At 31.0% G+C, this 27,281-nt stretch overlaps 2 protein-coding genes across 2 annotated transcripts in view; both read left to right on the forward strand.

Moving 5' to 3' along the window:
• Positions 1-17,103, forward strand: part of LOC136986986 (uncharacterized) — a 461,301-nt gene extending 444,198 nt beyond the window's left edge. Inside the window, exons 4-6 of the mRNA XM_067284619.1 lie at positions 15,970-16,038; positions 16,112-16,201; positions 16,987-17,103. Of these exons, the coding sequence (XP_067140720.1) occupies positions 15,970-16,038; positions 16,112-16,201; positions 16,987-17,103 (276 nt within the window). The remainder of the gene's footprint in view (positions 1-15,969; positions 16,039-16,111; positions 16,202-16,986) is intronic.
• A 2,936-nt stretch (positions 17,104-20,039) lies between these two features.
• LOC136986984 (uncharacterized) lies at positions 20,040-22,417 on the forward strand. The gene is made up of 4 exons (XM_067284617.1): positions 20,040-20,211; positions 21,722-21,825; positions 22,017-22,188; positions 22,263-22,417. The coding sequence occupies exons 2-4, from the start codon at positions 21,738-21,740 to the stop codon at positions 22,363-22,365; spliced, it is 363 nt and encodes a 120-aa protein (XP_067140718.1). The 5' UTR covers positions 20,040-20,211; positions 21,722-21,737; the 3' UTR covers positions 22,366-22,417.
• The last annotated feature ends 4,864 nt before the right edge of the window (positions 22,418-27,281 follow it).

Here is a 27,281-nt window from a genome sequence, read left to right on the forward strand (position 1 = left end):
ACACAGGAAATTACAGGGGTTGGACAAAAATATGGAAACACCAAAAAGAAACCTATTACTAAGCACTAATACAGTGTAGGAAAACCGTTCGCATTCAAAACAGCCTGCAGTCTTCTTGGAATGGATAAATACAGGTCCTGTAAGGTTTTCAAAAAAATCTTGTACCATTCATCCTGCAAAATAGTGACAAGTTCAGGTAACGATGATGGAGGTGGATAGTGATCACGCACCTGTCTCTCCAAAGTAGACCATAAAGGCTCAATAATATTGATGTCTGGTGACTGTGGTGGCCAGAGGAGATGCGACAAATCACCCTCGTGCTCACAAAACCACTATTGGACGATGTGAGCTGTGTGAACAGGCGCCCTGTCATCTTGGAACACAGCATCACCATTGGGGAACAAACATTGTATCATGGGATGGACACAATCGCCCAAAATGGTTACATAATCTTTGGCAGTAAACAACACTTTCTGGAACCTTTTACCGGTGTTATACCAAAACGAAAAAATATCCGTTAACGTTTTCGAACTTCGTAGTTCTTCTTCAGACGGTAAAAACGCAGATCGAATAAAAGAACGAGTTATTTTCAAACCGAAATCGAATGCTTCACGATGCAGCTGGTCAGACATGCGCATACGGTGCGAGTGGATGGCGATTAAAGGTCCGTGTCGATGAGCGTCTGCCAGGCGGTAATGTCTTTGGCAGTAATGTGACCTTGCAGAGTAATCATGGGGCCTATGGAATACCACGATATGGCTCCCCAAATCATAACCGAACCCCCGCCATGTTTCACTCTTGGCAGCAAGCAGTCTGTATCGTAAGCTTGGGACGGCGTTCGCCAGACGTAAACTCAGCCATAGGTTGGAAACAGTGTAAAACAAGACTCATCTGACCAAATGACTCTTTTCCATTGCTCCATAGTCCAGGTTTTATGGCTTCGGCACCACATTTTCCTCTTCTGGGCATTTGCATTACTGATTAATGGTTTTGGAATTGCAGCTCGCCCTGAAATTTCCTGCTTATGGAGCTCCCTTCGAACTGTTTTGGTGCTGACAGGATTTGTGAGCTCCATATTCAGTTCGGCAGTGACTTTTGCAGCTGTAGTCTTCTAATTTTTTGTCACAATCCTCTTCAATGACCGTCTGTCACGATCACTCAACACACACTTTCGTCCACGTTGTGACTTAGCGGATGATGTTTTTCCACTTGTTCTGTATGCAGTATAAATCTTTGATACGGTGCCTCTTGACACACCAAACATTTCGGCCACCTTGGTTATGGAAGCACCCACCATACGAGCACCAACAATTTGCCCATGTTCGAATTCACTGTAGCTCTGACATTGCGCACTCCCACCTACACAGAACACAGTTCTAACAATGACTGACATGTGCAATGTATTGAGGAGATTGCACAGGTGTCATTAATAGTCAAACACAAGAGTGCTACCTAGAGGCTTGGCTAGAATCAACATTTACGTTCAACTATGCATTTCATGAGGGGTTTCCATATTTTTGTCCAACCCCTGTATATTTAGCGATAGGTTGCCATTTACGTAATATCTGTTTAGAAATAATTTTCGTTTCATTCAAATTTTCTAAGTATAAAATTATCATTACTATTGTATTCGACTATATTCAATTCTATCTTTGTAATAAAAGTTACATAAATATATAATAGCGGCTTTTATTTTTGTATTTATGTATTTTTATGTAACACGGAAGGTCAAGTAGAAGTGCTTTTTTCAGACTTGCTTACTATGTTCGGGTTATCACGCCAAATGAACAATTTAACACATTTCAAAATTCTTTATTTCTATACTTACAAAATTGAAAAAATTTTTAAAATGCGTGACATTGGGCACTTGGTGTTTTAAAATCTTACATAAAATAACCTTCGTAGTTATATAAATCAAATACTGTAATATAATATAAGGGTAAAAAGTGCGGAAGAATCTAAAAATCATAATGTTAATTTTTGCCCGAGCAACGCCGGGCTCAACTGCTATTATATAATCAATAACTAATTTTAAATAAATCCTTATTCTATTTAAAGATTTTCAAGACTTTCCGAAGTTCTGAACTCTAATAAAAGAAGATGGTGACAATTCAAGTAGAGTCGCTCGATCATTCAAATACGGGCATTTGTCTCAGATGTTTTTTAAGAGATTATTTTTCCACTTCCTTGATATGGGGTGTAGATCCTCTCGATCCTTGTCTTTGTAAGGATTGTAAACCTTATGGTAATTTTCACACATTTCTAACAAAGATATATATTCCGTCTATCGAATTATTTTTATGGTTGGTATTTTTTATATTAACTTCAATGATGATCTCCAATATCCAAGATTATGTTCCGTGCAAGGGAGTTTTTTCAATATTCGGTCAAGATGTCATTTTTCTGAAATTGGCATGGGCTAATTTGGCATTTATTATTTCATTCACTTTCAGTTGGATAAAAAGATATAAGTTGAATCCAGCCATGAAATTAAGAAATCTGACTCATTCGGAAAAAGTTAACCTTTTCATTAAATTCCGTAGAATGTGGCTCTTCATCTTATTAATTATATTCGATATCTTAATTTTCTTTCAAGTTATAAGTATATTGTTTTTTTATAGTCGTTACGAAAGAAATTCACGGTATCCATATGAAGGATTGTTCTGTACGATTTGGTCTAGTATATTTTTAATGTACGCCGCTGGAATAGCCTTTCATTTCTTTCTAGTTTTGATATTTATTCATACGATCTTAAGAGCAGAGTTTCTCAGATTAAGGAAAACGCTATTTCTTCTTCGTCCTAACGATTCGCGTATCGAATTTAAATTAGAAATGCTCATGACTCAACACGCAGATCTTTGGACAATCAAGGAAACCCACAACTCCGTTCTAGATATTCCAATGTCGATTACTTATCTTGCTATCTTGCTACTAACGAGTCTTAGTTACTACTCATCACTGTTTATAGAAATGGATATGTATATGAAATACAGTTCAATTTTGACATCTGTTGGTTTAAGCATTGGTTGTGTTATCACTGCTTTTCTTTTTTCTTCCGGTGTTGGAGTGGTAAGTTCTATTAAATACCTTTACAATTTGGTAATGTTATAATAAAGGAAAATATTTCTTTGCGTGTAGACGGAAAATACGTTTCAAGACATTAGAAGGTTTGCGGAATGTAAACTTAAACCTGAAAAAAAATTGAAGGTAAGTTTAATTTTGCTTTTAGATAAACCGGAATTGTTAAACATTAATAAACTGTGAAATTTCCGATCTGCAAAAGATTTTAAACTTTATGAAAAGATTTGGAAAAGTTGCTTTAAGAATGTCAATGTTTGGATTTGTAGAAATCAACAAAAAATTTCCTATCAAGGTAATTATAGTTGAAATGTTGATTTACAATTATTTAGTGACTAAAAATATTTTAAAATTTTCAGATGGCCAGCGCATTGCATTCTACATTTGATGAACTTGTGAACTTCAGAAGTGTTGAAGAGAAGACTAACAAATGTATTCAACGTTTCACTGTTAACAGCACGATCAATCCACGAGCAATATCCTACTAAAACATGAACAATCTCAAACTTGTAAAAACTTTGACCGATTTCCATCAAATGTTTTTGTAGTTACTCCTTAGCCGATATCTTCTGCAAAATGCGATCATATAAAGTTTTTTGACTTCATCCTCTTGACAATTAGCATACCATTGTTATGTTTACTGCGATTATAGTTAAACTTTCAAAATTGTCTTCATTTTAATCTTTCTGCTGTGCTTATTTTTCGGTCAAACAGCGCTAGTATTATCGCTAGGTAATTAGTGAGTTAAAATTACTCAAGAAACAAAGAGATTTATAATTATTAACAGAACTTTAATTTTGTTTATTTGTTTTGTCGAAACCGTGTCTTCTTTTTCTTGTTTTGTTTGGTGTCACGACTTGGTGAATTTATAGACACTTGGCAAATTCATCTATTTAATCCATAATCTTACAGAGTCGTGTTTCGGGCTTTCGCCCCTCTTCAGTCTGTTTCGTAATGTACATGTGTTGCATCTGGTGGGCATCTGTCCGGCACCTTCCGCACTACGTTTTCCCACTTACATTCCCCTCCTTGCTAACTTGATTGCTTTTCCCGCATGTCTCACAGCGTGTGCAGCATTCCTCAGGAGGGAGAAGTTACACGCTGTGAGACATGCGGGAAAAGCAATCAAGTTAGCAAGGAGGGGAATGTAAGTGGGAAAACGTAGTGCGGAAGGTGCCGGACAGATGCCCACCAGATGCAACACATGTACATTACGAAACAGACTGAAGAGGGGCGAAAGCCCGAAACACGACTCTGTAAGACTATGGATTAAATAGATGAATTTGCCAAGTGTCTATAAATTCACCAAGTCGTGACACCAAACAAAACAAGAAATTTAATTGTTACACAAACCCAGTTTTTTCTTAATTATCAATCCTGCTCCTGCCCTTAGTGATGCAATTGTAATTAATTACTATTGCGTAATAATTAATTATTACTCAATGTTAAATTTGTCCAAAACTTATCACGATATCCTAGAGCAGGGTCCCCAACCTTTTTGTACCTAAGAACACATTCTAGAATACCGGCCGGACGGCGGGCACCATTTATTTTTTCAAGGTGAATTTATACTTGGACATAGTTAATAATACATACACATAATGTACAGAAAACATTTAATTCCAAAAATGTAATAAAACATACACAAAACTATTAACAATAATTTTACAAAACAAGTAATTACTAAACAATGCATACAAAATCTACAGAGTATAAAAATTCTTTATAAAAAATATAAATCTGAAAGTAAATGTGATTTTTGGCATTGCATTTCATTGGCCATTGCTTCGAAATTAGGAGAGTATAATGATATTCCTGCTCGTAAGCAATCGTCAAGGTGTTCTTCTGTAAGTCGTGATCTGTACTTTGATTTTATGATATTCAGAACGGACCGGTTTATTTCATTTCAGGTATGGGAAATTTGGTTGGTGAAGATTTGGCGAGGGGAAAAAGAGATCGGTCGCATTTCGCTTTGTGCTTTTATCTGTGTTGGACGCCATTTCTACTTTTGAGTGGTTAATCATTAAAAACGAAAAAAACTTTTACATAGCATTTTATTGAAAACCGAAATATTTTGATTTTTATCGTGGTCGCACAGCGGCGGGCACACGTAAAACGATCGGCGGGCGCTATGGTGCCCGCGGGCATAGGGTTGGGGACCACTGTCCTAGAGAGTAACTATGAAAAGGCCCACCAGTGGCCAAGCGGTTCCGTTCCCTAAACACTGGGAACTTCGGTCGTGGGTTCGTACCTCGCCCGGACGAGCTGGCCACGTGGAGTTTTCCGGGTTTTCTCTACGTCTCCTAGAGCCTGAATAGGGGCCAGTTACCCATAAAAGACCTCCCGGAAGGCATTATTTCCCGCTCCCAGCATATGGCCAAGCGGCAAAAATGAATCGTACGATCGCAGCATTAAAGAGAAAAGTACTCGAAGCTAAATGCTTCCATATTAACCCACACAACGAATAGGTATAGTAGCTATGAAAAATTGCATCCACATCTATGTTTTAACGTTTGTCCTTATTACTTTTCGTCCCAGTAGCACCAAAGTATCTGCAATTATTTTAGTAAGAATAGTTTTGATAGTAACAATGAGATTTATTTTAATATTTGTATAAAATATTTGTTGTCATGCTGATCTCATTCGTTTAGGTCACATTTGTTTATTAAATGTACTTAAATGTAAATAAATTATAAATTTATATTACTTTAAATTCCTGTATCCGAAAAGACAAGTTACAGTATACACGAAATAATTTTTCTACAGTATTTAGAATTGATGAAAGAAAAAGCAGTTATACTTTTGTCAAAGTAATGAAAGCTACATGAATTCATTACAAATTATTTTCGGACTCACAAAATCTCTTTTGTACATTAAAAAAAATTCTGGACGACATTATTAAAAAAAATTATGATTAATTTAATCTTTAAAATTAAAAACAGAATATATTCATGTCAGTAACACGAACTTTTATCTACAATGATCAATTCCGAACCAAATGTTTTTAAACTAAAAAAAATATGGAATAAATAATATTTTGCTTATTCATGTAATTTTTTAATTAATAAAAACATACAAATATTCGGTTATCCATAAAAATTACTGTTAATACACGATGAGATTTCGAATAAATTTTAATTTAAAACATAATTTGTTGTTTTTATTATAAAATATTTCAATTTTGCGATAAATATTTAGAACTTTATATTCATTAAATGCCCAAATAAAATATAAATAAATTTATTTAATTTTTGTATCATAAATCATAATTAGTTCGTGAATTATGCCAATAGCAAAGTTCTAACAGAGAAAGTGACAATTTCAAGATTTTTACAAGTAACACCCCTCATAATATTAATTTCCCTTATTACGAATGTCGTTATAAAATTATTCCGTAAAAACTGGTCTAATTTAGCAATAAAACAACACGTAAACATAGTATTTTGTAGGGTATTAAGGAAGCCGTAGGTTGATGCTCGATATATAGTGAATTGAATAGATGGATGAAGTTAATCAGTCATCTCCATTTTTTTTTCATACAAATATAGTTCAAAGACGTTACAAAAACAGTCCTTTCTTTGAAAAGGGCGATGATACGAAACTTTAAAGATCACGCTAACTAGCTTTGAAAGCTGTATAAACTACATTAACCACATTACTATTTAATTACCGTTTCATTATATAACACTGATAACTTTGATCAATCGTCGTATCAGTCGATCATATCAAGTAATTTATATACGAAGACTTGATATATTGCCAATTATTATTTACATTAAAACTTTACAGGAAAGCTACGAAAATCGTGAAAAGTTTGAAGGGTGACTACTCGATTTAATTTTTTTTTTTTTTTTTTTTTTTTTTATAGCGACAATAATTTACTTTGTAGTAGTATGGATAATGTAATAAAAATGAATAACAATTTTATATATTTAGTTTTGTATGGGGAATAAGTAAAAATATTGCTAAAATTACGAAAGATCACCTTTTTAGAAGGCAATTAAACTAAATGAAACCTGTTAACCTTTTTAAGGAACAACATTCAACACAAACTATAGTTAAAGGTATAAAACTGCGTACTTTTTCCTCTTTCTATTCGATACAACAATATAAACAAGTATATGGAACGTATGAAAACAAGTTTCTGTTGGCAAATAAATACAAAAGGAAGAAATAAACTGGTACGTTATTTATTTTCAAAGTATTAAAAAAAATTTGAAAAAAATAATAGCTTACCTGTAACCGTAGTCGGAGATCGAGGTAAATTATGAATTGGTAGAGAAGTTTCACGCAAGGTGTCATCGCAGCATCAACCCAGAGAGGACGAGACGTTGCCCATGTTGTGTGGCACAGGTGAGCATTTATGATTAACTAAAAAAGTTTTACATAAACCATATGCTGCCTCCTACGAACGTGGTTCGGACCAAAGCCATTTGACTCAATAGCCATGTGATCTTAATGATTGTTAGGTGGACGATGAATATTCTTTAAATGGCAGTAATATTTAATTTCAATTTAAAATATATTGCAGTTCGCAAAGAAATTATAAACTCAAGTGTAATTTTTCTGTGGTTTAATTTCTTTTCATCCACAGTCAATTGTTGCTATATGAGATGATTTTAATTAGTCTTAAGAATATATAATGAAATAATCAAGTCTTTGCATTGTATCATTTTAATAAACAATCAAAAATTTGAATTGTTACAATTTTTGTTGTAATCAATTTATAAAATCGAGGGTGATTTAGTAGGTTTTTAATACTTTGTGGACCCTCCCTTTTTTTCAATTACCTCCACAACTCGTTTAGGCATTGAATCAAGCAGGTTTTGAATGTCACTTAGTTTAATTTTGTCCCAGGCATTATACAATGCAACTTTAAGCTCATCGGACGTGTTGTATTGTTTTCCGTGGCGATAAACTAATGCCACAAATTGACTCCAAAGGTTTTCAATGGAATTAAGATCTGGACTATGTGCTGGCCAAACCATCACTTCAATTTTTCCACGTGAAAACCAATTTGTAGTACTGGCTGACTTGTGAACAGATGCATTGTTTTGTTGATAGATTCAGTCTTGACCACCAATGGGAGGACCAAATAGGATTAGATGTTCATATAACATAGCTTGGTACATCTTAGAATTCATTCGTCCATTAATAAATGCCAAATCTGTTTTCCCTTCATATCCGATTGCTGCCCAGATCATTACTGAACCTTCACCTTGTTGCCTACTGAATTTGACTCTGAGATTCTTTCTTGTATCATGCCAATAATATGCTTGGCCATCCGGGCCATCCAGGTTAAACTTTTTCTCATCTTCGAGAGTTCGTTCTTGCTTTTTTTAAAAATTTGTCGATGTCGGCAACGATTTTCATATCTTGATGCCTTTTCTTCCTGCTCCCAAATCTTCTTCATTCATTTAAACATCGTCAATTGTTTATGTTCCATTGATCTTTCTTTAATTTCTTTACTTTCTAATAATTGACGTTCGATTCCATTTAGGCGCTTGTTGTTTACAGAAACCGTAAATTCTTCTCGTTTCTATGATGTATTTCTCTTGACGTAGGCCATATAAAATCTTAAATATCATTTTCTTTCAGCCTCATCTAAATCTCTAAGTTGAGGACATATCCTAAGTCGAAATCTAACGTCTTCTCTGACACTTCCATTCTTAACACTTCCATTGTTAACATTATTTATAAACTCATTGAGCGCAATCATTCATTGAACGTTGTTCGCATGAGACCAATGTAAGTTTATAAATACAGAAGCAAAATTAAGTTTATAAATGATGTTAAATTTGTAATTCGACTCGGCTTCGGATCGTCTGTTTTTAAAAAGACGAGGCCGAAATCGTCGATTTTTACGAAGAGCCACGTGAATTTAGAATCGTGAATTTCTAGCAAGTGGGATGTGAAAATGTCAAGCATAGAGTTGCTATAACAGCAAAAGTTGTACATTTTTACATCACTTGCAGTAAAACGCGCAAAACAATAGTTAATAGAAATTATCTATTTTTAACAAGAGAGGGCAAGAGAAAACATTTAGTAATCATGAAATAAAGCATTAGACGAGTTTAAATGAAAAGACAATGCGAGCTAACTGACGAAATAATTGTTACAAAAATTCACAGAAGAGTGAAGAAATTGGTTAAAGCACGCTTGGCTTTTATCTTAAAATAATCTAAGGCCACCATACTCAACCTGCGGCCCGCTGAGCTTTTGTGAGTGGCCCGGACGTGACTAGTAAAGAATGCAGTCAAAATATAAATTTTGAAATTTTCGCAGCAAAAAATAAATCCGGTCACTCCGCCCACACCGCTAAGAGTCCCTTTTGTCCTTTCTTAGTAAGTTGTCCTTGCTACATGTCCGAGCATTGTGAACATGTGGTGGGCATCAGGCGACAATCCACAAGGGACGGTAAAAGTAGAGCTAGACTTAGTAATTTACTGAGATCCATAGCGCCTACACGCGATATTAAAATCGTAAGTCATAACAGGTCATAACTTGTTTGTTTTGCTTGTGTCGTGTGCCTTTGTAATTGTTAAAGTACCTTAAGAGTTATAAGTGAGTAAACAATAACCCACATTGAATTAGCGACCATTTTATTTGAGAAACTGTAATTTATAATTATTATCAACCACGTCAGATATATCTTCCAAACACAAACGAAAAATGTCTGACTAAAATAAATTGTTTCAAGACGAATGGGACTATTTTGTAGTGCAAAACAAACACGTTATTGCAACTTGTTTGATCTGTCCCGAAAGTGTTATATTAAAAAAATATAATATTGCTCGTTATTTTAAGAATAAACACAAATTGTTCAATTATACTTTTGACGAATACCAGAGAAATTGGCTATTTTTAAAAAGTCATTGCAACATCAACAAAAAATTATGTCTGTGGCAATAGCTGTAAGAAAGGCATCGTATGAAATTTGTTATATACTTGGTAAACATATGAAACCATTTACTGATGCTGAAATTGTGAAGAAATTCTTTTTAAGCGCTTCAAATGTACTGTTTGATAAATTCGGTAACAAAAATCAAATAATTTCGGAAATGAAATAATCCAGCTTTCAGATTTTACCTGTGTTAGACGTATTGAAGATATTGCAAAACATATTTGTGATAACGCAATTGAAAAACTGCAAGTTTTTTAGTTTAGCTTTTGACTCTGGCACGGATATTTCAGCAACATCACAATGCTCGGTTTTTGTTAGATATTGTACAGAACAAAATTCAATTTGCTAAGATTTTTTAAAATTCCTTCCAATGAAGGGCCAGACCAGGGGTAAAGATTATCTCGATACTATTTGTAATTTTCTAGAACAGAACAAGATAGATATCAAAAAAATTAATTTGTGTGTGTACCTATGGCTGTCCTTCAATGACTGGATCCGAAAATGAAATTATTTCTCTACTGAAACAGAATTATGATTTGACAAATCTATTAACATTTCATTGCATCATTCACCAGGAAAGCTTTACGTATTGCTAGTCCTGAAGTAGACAATATGATGAAAACTGTAATAAATATAGTGAATTATATCCGAGCACGAGAACTGAACCACAGAAAATTTAGAAGTATTTTAGAGGAAGTGGGTAGTCAACACAGTGATAATCTTTTACATACCTCGGTACGTTGGCTTAGCAGGGGAAATATTATGAAAAGGTTTTTTTTCCTTTGCTAGAGTTAAGAAATAATGCTATTTTTACGGCCTGTAAATAACAAAATTCACAGTGAACTGCAAAATGATAAATGGTGGTGTATTGTATCGTTTCTGTGCATTACAGAGAGTCTTAACGGTCTCAATATTAGTTTACAGAGTGAAAATAAAATAATTCCACAAATGGCGAATAAAATATTTGCTTTTGAAGAAAAATTAAGCATTTATTATCAAGAAATACAAAACAAAATACTGAGAAATTTTTCAACCGTGACAAAAGCTAAACAAGACGGTACAGGTTGCCCTCGGTTTACGCCGATTCACAATAACGCATCTGTGCAATTCCCCGATTCTCCCTATGCTAGACTGATTTTTGTTTGAATGTTGACGTATTTACTGAGAAGTGACATTATATATTCGTTAAAACAAAGATTTTTATTGAATATATTTATTTTTCCTGTTTAATTTTGTTGGGTATGTATTTCTCCTTTATTCTTGAATACGTGGGTACCTAAACATTTACATTAAATTAATATTAATATAAATAAAAATATTAAAATTCTAAATGTTTAGGTACCCACGTATACAAGAATAAAGGGGTTATAAAGGAGGGTTTTTATGTCAGATAAAAGAAGTGCACCAGAGTTATCTAAACATGTTAAGAATGCACGACAATCTATCTCACTAGAAACAAAAATGGAAGTTATTCTACCAATGGAAAATGGACAAACACGCCCTAATGTCTGTAGATCATTGAACTTAATTCCATCGACTGTTACTACCATTATGAAAAATGCAGATAAAATTAAACACTGCTTAACAGTCTACGGCAATAAGTGTAAAACAAGTGAGTTACAGTAGAAGTAAAATTTTTGAAAAAATGGAAAAATTGTTATCGTTATGGATGAATGATGCAAATCAAAGAAACGTTTCCTTGACTCAAGCTGCTGTAACTGAAAAAACAAAATCAATTTTTGATAATCTTAAGGAGACAGATGGAGACGAAGAAACTTTTTTGGGAAGCAAGAGTTGGTTTATGACATTTAAATCCCGAAGTAATTGTCGTAGTGTAAGATTATGTAGTGAAGCAGCAAGTGCAGATGTTGCCGCGGCGGCTGCTTTTTCTAAGGAATTTCAGGGTTATGTAGAACAAGGCAAATATTCTCCAGACCTAATCATTAACGTTGATGAGACTGGGCTTTATTGGAAAAATTTACCAGCACGAACTTTTATTTCTTGTAAAGAAGGTTCCGCTCCAAATGTTAGAGTTGCGAAAGATAGATTAACTCTTTTGTTGGGAGCCAATGTTTCAGGAACTTTGAAAGTTAAACCGATGTTAGTGTGTCAGTCACAGACACCACGCGCTTTAAAGGATCGAAACAAAGACATGTTGCCAGTTTATTGGAAATGGAACAAGAAAGCTTGGCTCACACGAGATGTTTTCACAGATTGGTAAACAAGTTATTTTTACCCTACTGTGCTTCGCTTTTGTGAAGAAAATAAATTGCCACCCAAGGCACTTCTCTTCGACAATGCTCCAGGACATCCTCAAAACCTTGATGAAATAAGAACACCATTGGATGTCAAGGTTGTTTTCATGATTTCCAATACAACATCTCTTTTGCAACCAATTTGGATCGGGGTTATTGCATCCTTCAAATTTTATTATTTCCGTAATACATTGATGGAAATAATGAGAGTTTTAGACAATTTCATTATCGAAAATCAAGACTATACAAACAAAGTTTGAGTATTTTTGCTTATTTATATCCTTTTCGTTCCAGTCCAGAAACCACAAAACAGCCGGCGACATGAAGTAAAACTTTTAAAAATAACAGACGAATACAATCAAAAAACTTTTGATTATATTCGTCTCAAAAGTTTTAAAGTCTCAAAAGCATGATAAAACAGCATATAGACTATGGTCTGTTAAGCCAAAGAGTACACATAAATCAGCCTAAGCTGGAAATATCTAGATAAATGAAAGGGATGGAGGTCAACATTAACGTGTGAGTGAAGTTAGAATTAACTACATAGTACTTCGTACTGCGAACGATTCTAACTTCGATTCGATGGATTTCCTTCGTAATTTATTTCATTATATGTATAACCTTTCCTTATTATCTATGGTACCTAATAAGAGTATGGAAGCAAAGAAACCTAAGAGTAAGATTGTGGTATCGACGCTTGAGTTGGAAAAGGAACTTATCACGAAGAATGAAGCGGTACACGTGTAGCGGATCCGGCAGCCATGTTTATGATGCCGACTTTAACATCTTAAACATGATTGCCAAGATCTACAAGGGTGCATATACTTTTCGTTTTGTACGGATCGATCTGTAAAATCGGATCAGTCGTTGTTACGTGATACAGATAGCTTCTGTCATGGCGGAAAGTATACAAGTAGGATCGAAGATGGCGGCAAACATTTGTTAGTTAATAATAGTCTCTCCTTGTTAGTTAACATATACTGAGTTTTAAAAAATATTATACGTATAATATCTTTGAAACTCTGTATATGTTAACTAACAAGGATCAATTAATTAAATTAAAATAATCCATTTTATTTCTCGATATTAAAACTGTAGTTAGTACTAAACGACATACGCTGTTACGAATTATCGTTTATTTGACAAAATTGTTTGTGCTCATTCGTACGAATTTTTAAATCGTATTACTCTGTGAATAAAATTGTTTTCCACAAAATAAAATTTAAACAACAATTTCACAAAATTAAAAAGTAAAACTTGCAGAAAAGATGAAAGTGCACGCCATACACTTTTGAGGTACAACTTCGCAAAATTGACTCTAAATACTTATTTTTTCATCTCAGTTTATCGGATATTTTAATAATGATGTTTTTACTTGCCATTTATAAGTTTTACATAACTTTCCTTGTAAACAATTATACGTGTTTCTTCGTTATTTACTGTAAGCTTAACTTCAACCACGAATGCCGCCATCTTTAATCTCTTATCCGATCAAAACGATCCTACCCTCCGCTCGGATTAGTTTGATCGCGATCCAGTTGATCCTAGATGGCATTTGTATACGCAAACAGAGATTGATCGGATCGCAGTAGTTCCTTTGTATACACGATTATAACGATCAAAGTGATCTTGGATCAGTTTGATTCCAAAAGTATATGCATCCCAAGACTTCTTGTCAAGTAATCTTGTAGATCTCGGATCTTTCCAATCAAAAAATTTCCCCAAAATCGGCCTGAGTAATTTGGAATTTAAATCTCTGTCCGTGCTGGTTTAGACATTTATAAACATTAAACGAGTAAACGGGCTGCAATTTTTAATTATATTTTTAATTTAAAATATATGCTCTCCACCTCAAATAAATAGTGTCTTGTTCCTGCACATCATACTTTTCCGTTAGCATTAGAGTCACACCTGTCATCTATCTAACTCCGTTTTCTAGATTAATGAAAGACAGACAGACAGTGGAAATTTATATGTCTACAATGTTTTCAAATTGCAGCCCAACAATAATAAAACTTGAAATAGTAAGAGAGATTACGGTAGCACTGCATCTTACTATTTAATTGTTAAAAATGTCATAATTTTAAGATCAACCCTACTTGAAATTTTAAAATTATTTTCTTCATCATTAATTAATCTCTACAAAATTCGTGTTAAGTGCAGCAGAATGTTAATCGAAATAAGAACATGAAAAAATAACTTTTTGATAAATTTTCTATTTTAAGTTAACGCGAAAAATGTCACTTTGCGAGTAAAACACATGAAAATATAAGTTTTCTGCTTTTATAGGTTAAAATGAAGAAATACCTTATCGATTTTATAATGTGTTCTACCATTTATTATAACGTTGGTTTACATTACAATTCCATTTTCTGATAGATCAAATTGAATTCCTTAAGTGCTATTAATATTAATTGAAAACGGGATTTATTACGTTTACTTTCTCTTCAGAATTCAAGGACAAGAAACGACGCCATGAAGTTCTAATTACTTTTAGAAATAATTTGCGAATAACAAGTGTTTAATAATCACACTAAAAGCAAAGTTGTATTATATAATGAGATTTCAGATATTCCATTAATATACTCGAACTAATTCTCTTATAATCTAGTTGATAGCCAGCGATGGTTTATAGGTTATCTGGCTTACAATCGTTTTTGTTCAAGCATTTGTAATCACAGAAAACCATTTTTCGTAAATTTCTTTAGTACTCAGATTGGCAAAAAGCGTTGTAAAATTAATATTGCTTTATTGCATATTTTAAGCTGTAATCTGTACACATGGATACCGTATATTTAAGCCAGAAGATTTCTCGTATATTTGGTATTAGTTATATAAAAGAAGGGAATTTGACGAAAGCAAAATTCCAATTCAAATTATATATATTCTACCAACATTTAATAGAAATTTTCCTTTGTTTTAATCTCTTGCTCTTTTCTTTATCATTCTTTGACGTTGATGTTATTTGTAAGGAAAGCTTAAAATTGCTATCGAATTCAAAATCTTTGCTTATGCCAATTCTAATTACATTACTTGTATTTTGCATATTTCTATTTATGTTTTTTCAAAGAAATGGCTTTCCGGATCCAAATGAATATGTTTTCGATGAAGATTGCAATTTGTCTCGAAAAATCTTCTTTGTTTCCATGTTAACATTTATAACTATGTTTAATTTCATAATAGCTGTAATATCGTACATGGATTTCTATCTTTACCGATGTTTTTCGAATGCATCTTTATTCGAAACAATCTTCTGTCATATTGATATTAGTATTTTATTTATGTATATTCTTAATACAATGTATAGCTTTGCTTTAATTTGGATCATAGTATATATTTTGTTACTCCATTCATTTGAGAGTTTGAATTACTTCTTTGTCAAGATCACTGAAAAACCCTGTAGAAATGCTTACCGTTACGAAGGAATCATCAAGAAACACTACCATTTATGGCTTTTTATTCAAGAAATTAACGAAACTGGAAAGCTTTTACTTCCTATCAGTTATGGGTTTTATATCTACTACACTTGCTTTATTTTGTTTATTTCGATAAAGCTTGATTTGGATCTCGGTTTGAGAACAGTTTTTATAACAACATGCATTATGTTATTATCTATAGGCATTTTAATATGTTGGGGACTATCCGGAATTACAGCTTCTGTCAGTTAATATTTGTTATTTTCTGATTTAATATTCAGAAGAAATTTTATTAATTCGATTCTTCGTTTTTCAGGTGTACGGAAATTATAATACCTGCAATATTCTATCGAATGTGAAGTTTTCTCTTACGTACAAATTGAAAGTAATTCGATTTTATTTTTATTTTTTTGTTAAATTTTATTGATTATGTGCTCATTTGTCTTTTTCTGTTGTAGATCTTGAACTTCATGAAGAGATTTGGAAGATATCCAATTGGTCTAAATATTGGAGGATTTTTTTACATAAAGAAAACATTTCTTATAAGAGTAACATTTTATTAGTAATTGAATAATTAATTTGTTAATGCGTAACAGAAACAAACAAGTATATTAGTTTTAACGATTGAGTTACGTATCCATTTAATTCCATTGCAACCGGACATTAATGTCCGGACTGAAATCGAATGAATTACACAAATAACGGTAGGAGTTTATTCTTTATACTATTTCAGATGCAATAATTCTTCTTCACTATTCTAATTCTCACGAAAATATCTATTTTAGTCATCTTCATTAAGTCTACACTCTTCAACAATGATCAAAAATCCTACCAATCAAATGTATGGTTCTTGGTTTCACGTGTTAGAAAAGTAATCAGAAGCGCATATTGACAATGCCAGGCTGAAATTTTCGGTCGTATTTTTAATTTATGTAATTTAAAATATATGCTCTTAATCTCAAATTAATATTGTCTTGCCCCTGTAAATCAAGTCATACTTTTCGTGTTATCAAGAAAGTCGTGCTTGTGAGCTATCTAATTGCTTTCAGGGGAAAATGTTTCCCCTGAAAGCAGTTAGATAGCTCTTAACTTTCATTCTCCAGATTAAGGTAGGACAGACAGCCGGAAGGACCACAGTGGAAATTTATAGATCTACAATTTTTAAAATTTTTCACAGTTACCCCTAGTTTTACTTTTAAATATTTCATGAAAATGAATATAACAATAAGGTTTCTATTTTAAGATAAAATATTACAATTAAATATGTCAAATTATTTTATATATTTACCATCGTTATGAAATACAGAACATTGAAATTGTTCTTTTTTTTCAGATTATAAATGCAATTTATTCTCTTCTATCTTCAATTATTGAAATTGGAAAAACCAAAAATGATAAGTGCAAGAGGATCATCTTTAGTAAGAATGAAACTTTTCCAAAATTATATTAAAACTTTTAAAATTGTGAGCAAAAAAGACTGTTTGTAATTGATTTTAGGAAATATATTTAATCACAGATTATCTTTTAAAATTATAATTGTTCTTAAATTACTTCTCTAATTATTTTCCTCATTAAATATCAAACACAAACAACTTATAGAATTTATAGCACATTGATGAAAAGCTTAATAAAAGTATTTGATTATTATTTGTAAAAAATTGATTGTTTTCTCTCTACAAAATAGATCTATACATATTACATACAGATCTTAATTTTAGTATTTATTTGATTTATTCGTAAATTAATGCAACACTTCTTTCGCGAAAGCGTGGTTAAACCTTTGCACAATAGGAACCATACACTACCAATCGAAAATAGACCAGAGTCATATCTTCTATTGGAATGCCTATTAGAGAGCCTCATACTCTGTTTTTAGTATTTTTATTATATATAATATAATTGTCACTGTCCTGTAGTAAATATCACAGTTAATTTGTTTACCTAATCATCATAATCATTTAACTCGTTCGACTGTATAAATATGATGTAAGCTTTCAGTCGCCTGTTCATGACTCAGTTGAGAGTTTCTCTTATAATTTCTATGTATATTACACTACGTATTAATCAGAAAACCTACAAAAATATTATATAAATAGTTCAGGTTCATAAAAAAAAATTATGTAAGTATATGGAAGCCGCAATAATGGTCTAGAAGAGCCGCATGTTGCTCGCGAGCCACAGTTTGACCATCCCTAGTATATATATTTCAAACTAGTAAAAAATACATAATTCTACATACCTTCTAATTATCATAAGACGATATAAGATATGTAAGTTTAGTAATTGCGGTAAAGTTAAGTTAGTTGATCCGTGTAATTAAATGCTTTGACTCTACTTAAATTTTTAGATAATTTATAAAATTTAATTAAATTTTAATTAATTTTACGCTTATGTTATACATTTAATTTAATAAAATAAAAATTTTAAAGGGTTTATAGGGATAAAAATATCAAGGATAGCCTATACACAAAGACTTAATGATAGATTATGTGATCTTTGGTATGACGTTTGCATATATACACTGATTATTATTAAAAACTAAGGTTTGATCTGTACACAATAATGTTCAATTATATTTATAAAAGACAATTAAATGTTTAGTCAGTACAAAGTCTTAATATTTACCTTATATATAAGTAAATATTAGGGCTCAGGACGTAAAATTTATATATAAATTCGGTCATAAGTTTTAAATTTATTATTACAGTAAAGGGTTGGATGAAAAGAGTCCTTTGTATCTAATAGTTTAAACCCACATACCTAAATCCTGCTCTTCAATAAATGGCTACTTCAATACAAATGATCATATGCAGAGACTAATATATAGAAACGAATGAATTAGTCAAGTAAATTAAATGTCCTATACACAATAAATAGAAGTTCTGTGTAGATACGTCTATGTAGAAAATGCATACATAACTGTATTTACTAATACCAGAAAATGCAAACTATAAAAATGGAAGATGCTTTTACATTAATCCTGATATTTTATAAAAATAGTGCAACTATGATATAAAAATAATTAATATTATTATCACATATGGAAGAATAAAATTTATTGCCGTTTAAAGTAATGTTAGAAACCTTAATGTAGACAGAAATATAAAAAAACTGAAATAAAATTAAAAACTTTTTACTGAAAATATAAAACTAAAATAACAAAATTACATACAAAGTAAAATTTAAAATAAATGAATTTTAATTTTTTTTTCATTGTTTTATATCATGTATATAATATATTGTATTAATTAAATAAGCATTATTTTATTTTAAATAGATATTAATTTTAAAAAATAAAATTATTTTTAAAATAATAAATAAAATTTTAATATAAAATATACAAACTTGTAAACTTTATTTAAGGTCAGTCGTAGAGAAACCGTGTTGTGCTAGATTGCTTATTCGAATTGTTAAACACAAGATCGTGTTATTAAGTGATTCAGTTAATAAGTTTATTTAGAATTATTAAATTAATTTATAATTAATTTATTATAAAGTTATTAATATTATAAATAAATAAATTAATTAATTACCATATAAGCAAGGCTTTTTTGTTTTGATCATATTAAATGAAAACCTTATTTAATTTACAATTAATTACACAGGTTATTTGAAAATATAAATAAAAAAAGTTATAAATATGCTAGCAGCTGGTTAATGAATGATAATAAAATTACCAGCTGCATTTTATTCTTGAGAATTTATATGCATAACTTATAACTATATATAAGTATGTATATTTGCTTATGTATAAATTAGCCTATATTAATTTAACTGTTTTAATTTTAATTGTGTTTTTTATGTTGATTTAGTTAAAATAATTAAATTAAATGCGTAAATTATTTTATTTTAATATTTAGCTATGTAATTATTTATATACTTTTAATTGAATGTGTTGTAATGAGCCTCTTCCTTATAACACATTGTACCTAATAATACAGTACTGTATGTTGTAAGGCATTAACATAAGTTCCGTCTAATAAATAAATTGTAAGAAATATCTAAAAAGCCTTTGAAATATGTTTACAATATTAAAAATAATAGTAATTTATTTAATGTTAAATTAGAGCTTATAGGCATTCTAAACTTCTATTAAAAAAATCTAGCTAACTTGGTTAATTAACTTTGAGCCACCCTGCATATTATATTTATCTTAGAATATTTAATTTAAATTTTCAAGAATTTAGAAAAGAAATTTATAAAAATGTTCAATATTTTAAACCTAAAATTAAACCAATCTATTTTATTAAGTTTCAAAAAATTAATCTATCAAATTTCCCTTTCCTTCCTGATAGGTATTAAATTAACTGTATATATCAGGAGGAAGGAAATGATTTTTATAATTATCGCTCTAAGCTGTGCTTAATTTTAAATGGTACAAAATTAGGGTGTCAACTTACATATTGTATAATTTAAAGCCATTCCCTAAAATTTTGTAGAGGGAGTAAAAAGTGACATGCGTAGAATATAACGTGTTCCTGGTAGTATTTAATGATACATAACTCTACAATTAAATCACTAGTCTCTTCAGTTTCGGTAGGTATCACTTACTCGTAAGGTAAGTCATAATTTAGTCAAATTTTCTTGTTCTAATTAATTTTAGTACATATATAATTAGCTCAGACATCAATATTTTATGTAACTGAGTAGGGTAAAAAAAAAACACTTAACAATGCTAAACAAATGAACGTTCCATATGGAAAGATGTGACACAAAGATGTTTCCCTTATAGTATGAGCTTGTAATTTAGTTTCTAGCGATCCCCATAAGAATAAAGCATTTATTTGGGAGGATCAATAAATCAGTAGATGTTATTTGGGGTCTATGGTGAAATTTTTTAATATTTTAATTTATATTTAATAAAATAAATATACGAATTTTTATTTCAGTCTTTTTATAATTCTCTTTCAATATACAAAGGAGTTAGCGAATTAAATCGTTTTATAAAGGGGTCAACAAACAAAAGTGATTGGGTGCCAGATTAAGCTAAACAAGCTGTAGTTTATGACCTCATTAGTGAAGGGTTGTTACTTCACTTGTTTTTTTTCAACAGTTATTTTGCAAAAACAAAACAGATTGTTATTTAAAAATAAAAATAACATCTAATAAAAAGTACGTCATATGTGCGATACTGTATAAGTAACACCTAAAAAACACCAGGACGGTGAATTGTAGAAGATTTAGTAACAATTTATGTTTTTCTCGGCCAACTTGGAAAATCGGTTCTTTCCGGGTCAGAAATACAGTAGTGTTAACGGGCAATTTATCCTGAAAATCTCAAGTCCCATTAACCCAAAACTCTTTAATCTTTATTGCGGCATTTTTGTTTCTCTATATGGTACCCAGCATAAAGTTTATAGAACTTCATTCTTCCACTTCCAATCTCTATCTTTCATCTATTTCCCATCTCTACTGTACTCCATCAACCACTTTCCTCCTCTATCCCATTCCATTCTCTCCCAACCTCTTTCCTTATGGCTATACCAATGAGTGAGGCCATTAACCTCTTTCTCTAAATAAATAAATAAATCTCCATTGCAGGCTTGGCCGAATCCACAGTAAGCATGATTATAAAAAAGAAAAAAAAATGCTCTCTTAGTGACCATAAGATGAAAATAGTTAAAAAGTAGTAGTCTAGGCAGCTTCCATTAATTAAGTTAATTATGTAACGTTACTTTTCATGATTAGATCATCATAAAATTAGGAAACAAACATAAAAAAGAATTCCGATTTTCTCCATGGCTCAGAATTTCAAAGAAAAATAGAATTATATATCAATGAAGGTTTATTCAGCACTGAAGGTCCATTTGTAACGTACGGTTGGAGTAAAGGATTTTGAATCCATCACGTAGCACTGCAACAGTTATTTTTTCAGTTATTTTAATATAACGAAAACACGAATATAGTTACTGTTATTTACAAACTTTGCTCATCACTAGACTTCATTCTACAACCTTAAAGCCCTACACTTTTTAATTAATTTTTATTTGGTAGAAAGGTAAGAATCTCTGCTAAATTAGGGCAACGAGAAAAATTAAATTAATAAATTTAATTATTTCTTTCTTCAGGAAAAGAAAATCAAAGATGACTTACCTGATTTTAGTCTCTTTAATGTCTGTTTTGGTTGTAGTTAACAGTTACACTGCAAGGAAGAATGTTCCTAACGTTAACGGTAAGTTGTAAGCATTAATAATCGCTTTTTTAAATTAATTTTTTTGTTATACACCATAATATAATTACATAGTTTATAAAATTTAATTTAGAAAACAATATATTTAAATATGTGTAAATATAATATTTCAGCCAGGAATATATCTTGTGTAAAATAGTAACATCGATAAAAATTTTAATAAATTTTTGTAGGAAAATGTGACATTAAAGGGGTGTTAGTAAAATCTGGGGATACTTACTATGAAGTGGACGCCTGTGAAGCATGGATATGCAGTGCATCATCAGCTCCTACAGCATATAAAATGTTAGAAGATGGAACATTTCAGCCGGTTTACAGCAAAAAGGCACACGTCGAAATATTAGGGTAACTATAGAAAAAAGTTAGAAAAATATTACATTTTAATTTGTAATTAATTCTCAAAATATATACTTGAATAGATGTGGTATAGCTACAGTAGAAAAAAATGGAAAATCATGTTACGTTGAAAAAACTACGGGGATATATCCTGATTGTTGCAACGGACAGGAAGTTTGTCCTTAAAAAATTATATTTTGTAATGATTTTTTATGAATAAATTCTTTATTCAAGTAAATCTTGATTTAATAAATTTATTTAAAATTATAAAATTAATATGATCATTTTGTATTTCGAATAAATAAAATCGCGTGTGATTTCAGTCAAATAATCAATAAAACGATAAGATATATAATTGAAATGATTCAATTTTAAATTTGTATGAATTACATTAGACGGATAAAACAAATATGAAACATAATATTTCGTTTTTATTGAAAGTTTTCCTAAATTGATTACTGCTTCACTGTTCAGCAACAAATAAAATAAAATAAAAAATCGTAAGTGGTGTAACCAGCTCATCAATTGCTTCATCATTGTTTACTAGGGCTCGAGAATGACTTATGGGCCTGTTATAATTATCAGCATAAGTAGTTTGCGATTAAACACGGATGTGTTGAAATGATAATATTATTAAGATGCGTTAATCGAAAAATCCAATAATTATTTTAAGACTGGGTAATGGCTGATAGAGGTTTTAACATTCAGGAATAACTAATTACTAAAGAAGTTGTGGTAAATATATCCACTTTTATGAGAGGAAAAGCACAGCTGAGCAGCAGTTTGTCATCTCGAGACAGAAAAACATCTAGTAAAAGAATACATATTGAACGTATTATAGGAATGGCTCGTACTCACGTACTGTACATATAAAATTTTGAGGCAACACATGCATCCGGCAGTAACGAAACTTGGCAGTGAAATTATATTTATATGTTTTATGTTATGCAATTTTAGACCATGCATTGTTGGCAGAGATTCTTAATTTGTTTCACTGTTAGTCTAGCTCTCTATTAATACCGTATATAATTTTTTTTTCCATTCTAGACCCTAGCCTAATTTAAGTTTTCCATCTATAGTATTTTTAAATTTTTGTCTGTTTATAAATTCTAAGATTAAGAATGTATACTATCATACACAGTAAGGTCTTCATTGTGGAACTTCAATTCAAAGTAATATAGTGGTTTTAAAATTTGTACTATAGTTGAATAAATACTTGTAAGCTAATAAAAGAATTTTAATCTTTAAAACAAAATCTCTTTTTATTATTTAAAAAAATTCACACTATACACCATCTAGAAAAATTTTACATAAACTCAAATTGTAAAATAACAATTAGCTCAATTATTTTATAAACTTAATGTTTATAAAACATTTTTTTTTTAAAAAGAACTGGCTTAATATGCTCATGGAAAAACATAATTAGTGTTTCAATCATGTCTGCAATGAATTTATTATCTCTTGGAATGATACAAACTTTGAAGTCACTTTTTGTGTAAATAAACAGATGAGCAACTTGTCTATTTGTCACTGCTAATTGTCCTTGGATTTGATGAAAATAATCATGATTCCGTTTTAAAGTAATTTTGTCATCAGTACATTCCAAATATGGTATCTTTAGCACATTCACAGGAAGTTTAAAATTGGAGTAAGGACATTTAACTTCTAATATTTTATCATCATCCACTAGCCCATCTGGACTTGCAGCTAAGAATGGGTATTTTGAATGAAGAAACATGCCACATTCTTTCACAGGAGTATTTACAAAAGAATATGTTTCAATTGCTTCTTTTTCATACCTTAAGCCGTGAGAAATTGCCTTACTTTTTATTGGCCTACTTGACAGTAATGAGCCACACAATTTTACTCTGTCTGTTGATTTTAATTTACAAACTTTTCCAAAGTTTGAAGATGTCAAATGCAACAAATGTTCCTTCTTCCAAACTGCACTTTTTCATTGTAATCTGGTCTCTTTTTCCAAATGTTTTATGTACTCCCTACTTGCTTCAGTTACATGTAAAGCACTTAAAAAACATTTCAGACATTGTGCTTTTGCAATAATCATGATCTGATTCTAAAGCCCTCATGTTTGCTGGTTGCCTTAATTGCAATATCGGTATTGCACAACCACTTTGCATGTTCATTGCCAAATTAATAACAAAGTTTGTATAATCAGGGATTGTACTGCCAGATGGTCTGGGGTCAAATTTTATGTCTTCCAATAATTTTCTTTTCATTCCTCTCTTCTTAAATAAATGAAATGGAAGCTCACTAGCCTTAACTGGGGAACCTTTATGTTGGCGGGTAGGCTGATGGAATGTTTGCAGAACCTGTGTGCATGTTTTGTGACACTTATATGTGCCTGTTCTTCCATATTCTTCTATTGCCAATAGTGTTACACATACATGTTTGCAATACGCTTTAGGCCCTTTACCTGCTGTACATTCACATATTACATTTTCTATAACCCCATCATCTGTAATTACTAAATCTGTGTAAATCTGTTCCCCTTGATTAATTCAGATTTTACATTACCTTTAAAATATAAAAAAATGTTTCTCTTTTGTTCCTCTTATTATTAATAAGAATTCATTAAAATACATCTGCACAGCAGACAGTGGCATTCTTTGATCTGACATCTCCATGTAGGCATCAATTGTCTCTATAGTCAAAACTGGTATTTGTAAACTTGGAGAGAGATCCTTATATTCAGATGAATCAGGAAGTTTGAGTTCAGGAGAGCTATCACAGGATATAGAAAAATTATGAGTTTCCTGATTCCTCTCATATGCCAGTAACCTGAAAATTATTGTAAACAAGTTTAATAACTAGTTAAGATATGATCACCAATATTTTATTTAGTTTTTTCTGTCTCATTGACAGGAAAGGCAAAAATTATTATTATATATTATATTCTTACCTTAATATATTACATATAATATAAAAATAAACAGTATAAGGTAACTGAACAGTATTGACAAGCACCTAAATATGGCATATATATAGTGTATGCCAGATTTAGTAAAAGAAAATGGGCAAAAATTCACTTGTACAAAAAGTTTATTGGTGAAGAAATTAGTCTTATTGCATTAAATTATTGAAACAAGATGACTTGTGACCAATAAAAAAGACATTTTGATTATATTTATTTTAAATACTCCGAATATTGTTTTCTCTTGGTAAAAGATTAAGATATATATCTCTTATATTGTCTTAGAACTTCATAGAAAGTAGTTTTGTTTGTATTGATTGTTGTTCTAAATTACAGTGATAACCTATTGGTACAGTTAACATTTCAGATTCTGATATAAATTGGTTATAATATATCAGGCTCAGTACATGACCATATTCCAAAGGAAAAAAAATTTATTTTAATTAAAGTTTTGACCTTATGTATTCGTTAGACAAATGTGAAAGGAATCAATGAGAACTTTACTGATCTTTAAATGTTTTTATAGACGAAAAATGTGCATTTTGTGAAATCTTATTCTTAAAACTTTCATCTACTGGTAAGTTACCTTATCATGTAATAGTTATAATGACTTGAAATTATAAATGTAATAATTAACGATAAAAATATAGATGTAGATTATTTTAACTTACCTTTCTATTAAATCGGCTTTTCTACCAGCTAACTTGGCATTGTACTTTTTTAATTCTTCCTTTAATTGTACCGTTGTTAACCTTCCTAAAAAATATTTTCGTTCTTCCTTATTATAAAGTAAGCTATCCTTCGAACGGAACAGCTTGTTTACAACCGTATCGATATGCGCGACACCTATGTCACGTGATCACTTTTTTCCCAATTGCTTCATCATTGTTTACTAGGGCTCGAGAATGACTTATGGGCCTGTTATAATTATCAGCATAAGTAGTTTGCGATTAAACACGGATGTGTTGAAATGATAATATTAAATATAAAGATGCAGTATAATCGAAATAATCACATCAATTATGGTCACACTGATTAAAAATTGTTTTACTAAATTTTATTACTTACTTTATTAAATAATGCTAATAATAATGATTACTTAAACTGGAATTCAATAAATATATATAAGTACCAACAATAGTAATATTTTATTGGTACTTTTTCCTTATAACATGCAGATCCATGTGATGGCTGATGTGTTTTTTCATCTGCAAATTGATTTTTATGGTATACAAATCAATACTAAGTAATGTCTAATGATTTTTTCTGTAGCCGTTTTGTATATGTGTAACAATATATTCGAATGAGTAATATTTTGTGGTACTTCAAACTGATCAGAATCAACTGCCAAAAGAATATTCTTACATTTTGGACAGAATTTTCCACTACACCAGCAGTCTTAATTGAAAATAATTGTACTGCTATTGCCGCATTGATTGAGAAAAAGTGGTTTGGAAGTATATGGTCCCTCTTTAAATGATGCAGCGATCAGAGCCCGTAACTAGAGTATGGCCAATGTGGCCCCCGCCACAGGCGCCGATTTAATAAAGGCGCCAACGAGAAGGTTTCGGAATAATATATATTCGAATTAATAACACAAAAAACTTTTACATTTATATTTATATAGTATTTATGATCTGTAATTTCTACGAACATATATTTCAAAAATAAACCGCCATTTTTATTGTTATTGAAATATATAAATTCTTTCTTAATTTATCCTCGCTTTTTTCCATGTTTATATGGGGTCGGCGTTTCCTTCTCTAATGCGTTTCTTCCATTTTTCTTATCAAGGGCTTCTTCTCTCTTAAGTCCCCTCTATATTAATTTATAAACAAGTATGCCAGATTATGAAATACCATTTCATTTTCAATTTTGACGTAACTATCGAAGAGAGATTTGTTGATTTTGAACTATCAAAATATAAAACAGGACAAGGACTTGCAATTGAAGTTTTGGATAAGTTAAAAAATGATGGTATAATAATGATTAAAAACATAAGAGGACAAGGGTACGATAACGGAGCAAACATGGCCGGAATACATTGATATAATGGCATGCAAGCACATACAGCACGATTAACTCCATAACAACGTTGATAAGCACTATGTACTGTACGTTGGAGTCATTTGCCTGTGTAACAAAGTGAAATCAATGATAGTCAAAAAAG

Source organism: Centruroides vittatus, unplaced genomic scaffold (assembly GCF_030686945.1).
Source record: "Centruroides vittatus isolate TY-2023 unplaced genomic scaffold, ASM3068694v2 scaffold_1431, whole genome shotgun sequence".
Taxonomy (NCBI): Eukaryota; Metazoa; Arthropoda; class Arachnida; order Scorpiones; family Buthidae; genus Centruroides; species Centruroides vittatus.

Coding starts and splice junctions, on each gene's coding strand:
- LOC136986984 (XM_067284617.1), top strand. CDS start 21,738: ATGACTTACCTGATTTTAGTCTCTTTAATGTCTGTTTTGGTTGTAGTT. Junction 21,826..22,016: donor GAATGTTCCTAACGTTAACG/GTAAGTTGTAAG, acceptor AAATTTTTGTAG/GAAAATGTGACATTAAAGGG. Junction 22,189..22,262: donor GCACACGTCGAAATATTAGG/GTAACTATAGAA, acceptor ATACTTGAATAG/ATGTGGTATAGCTACAGTAG.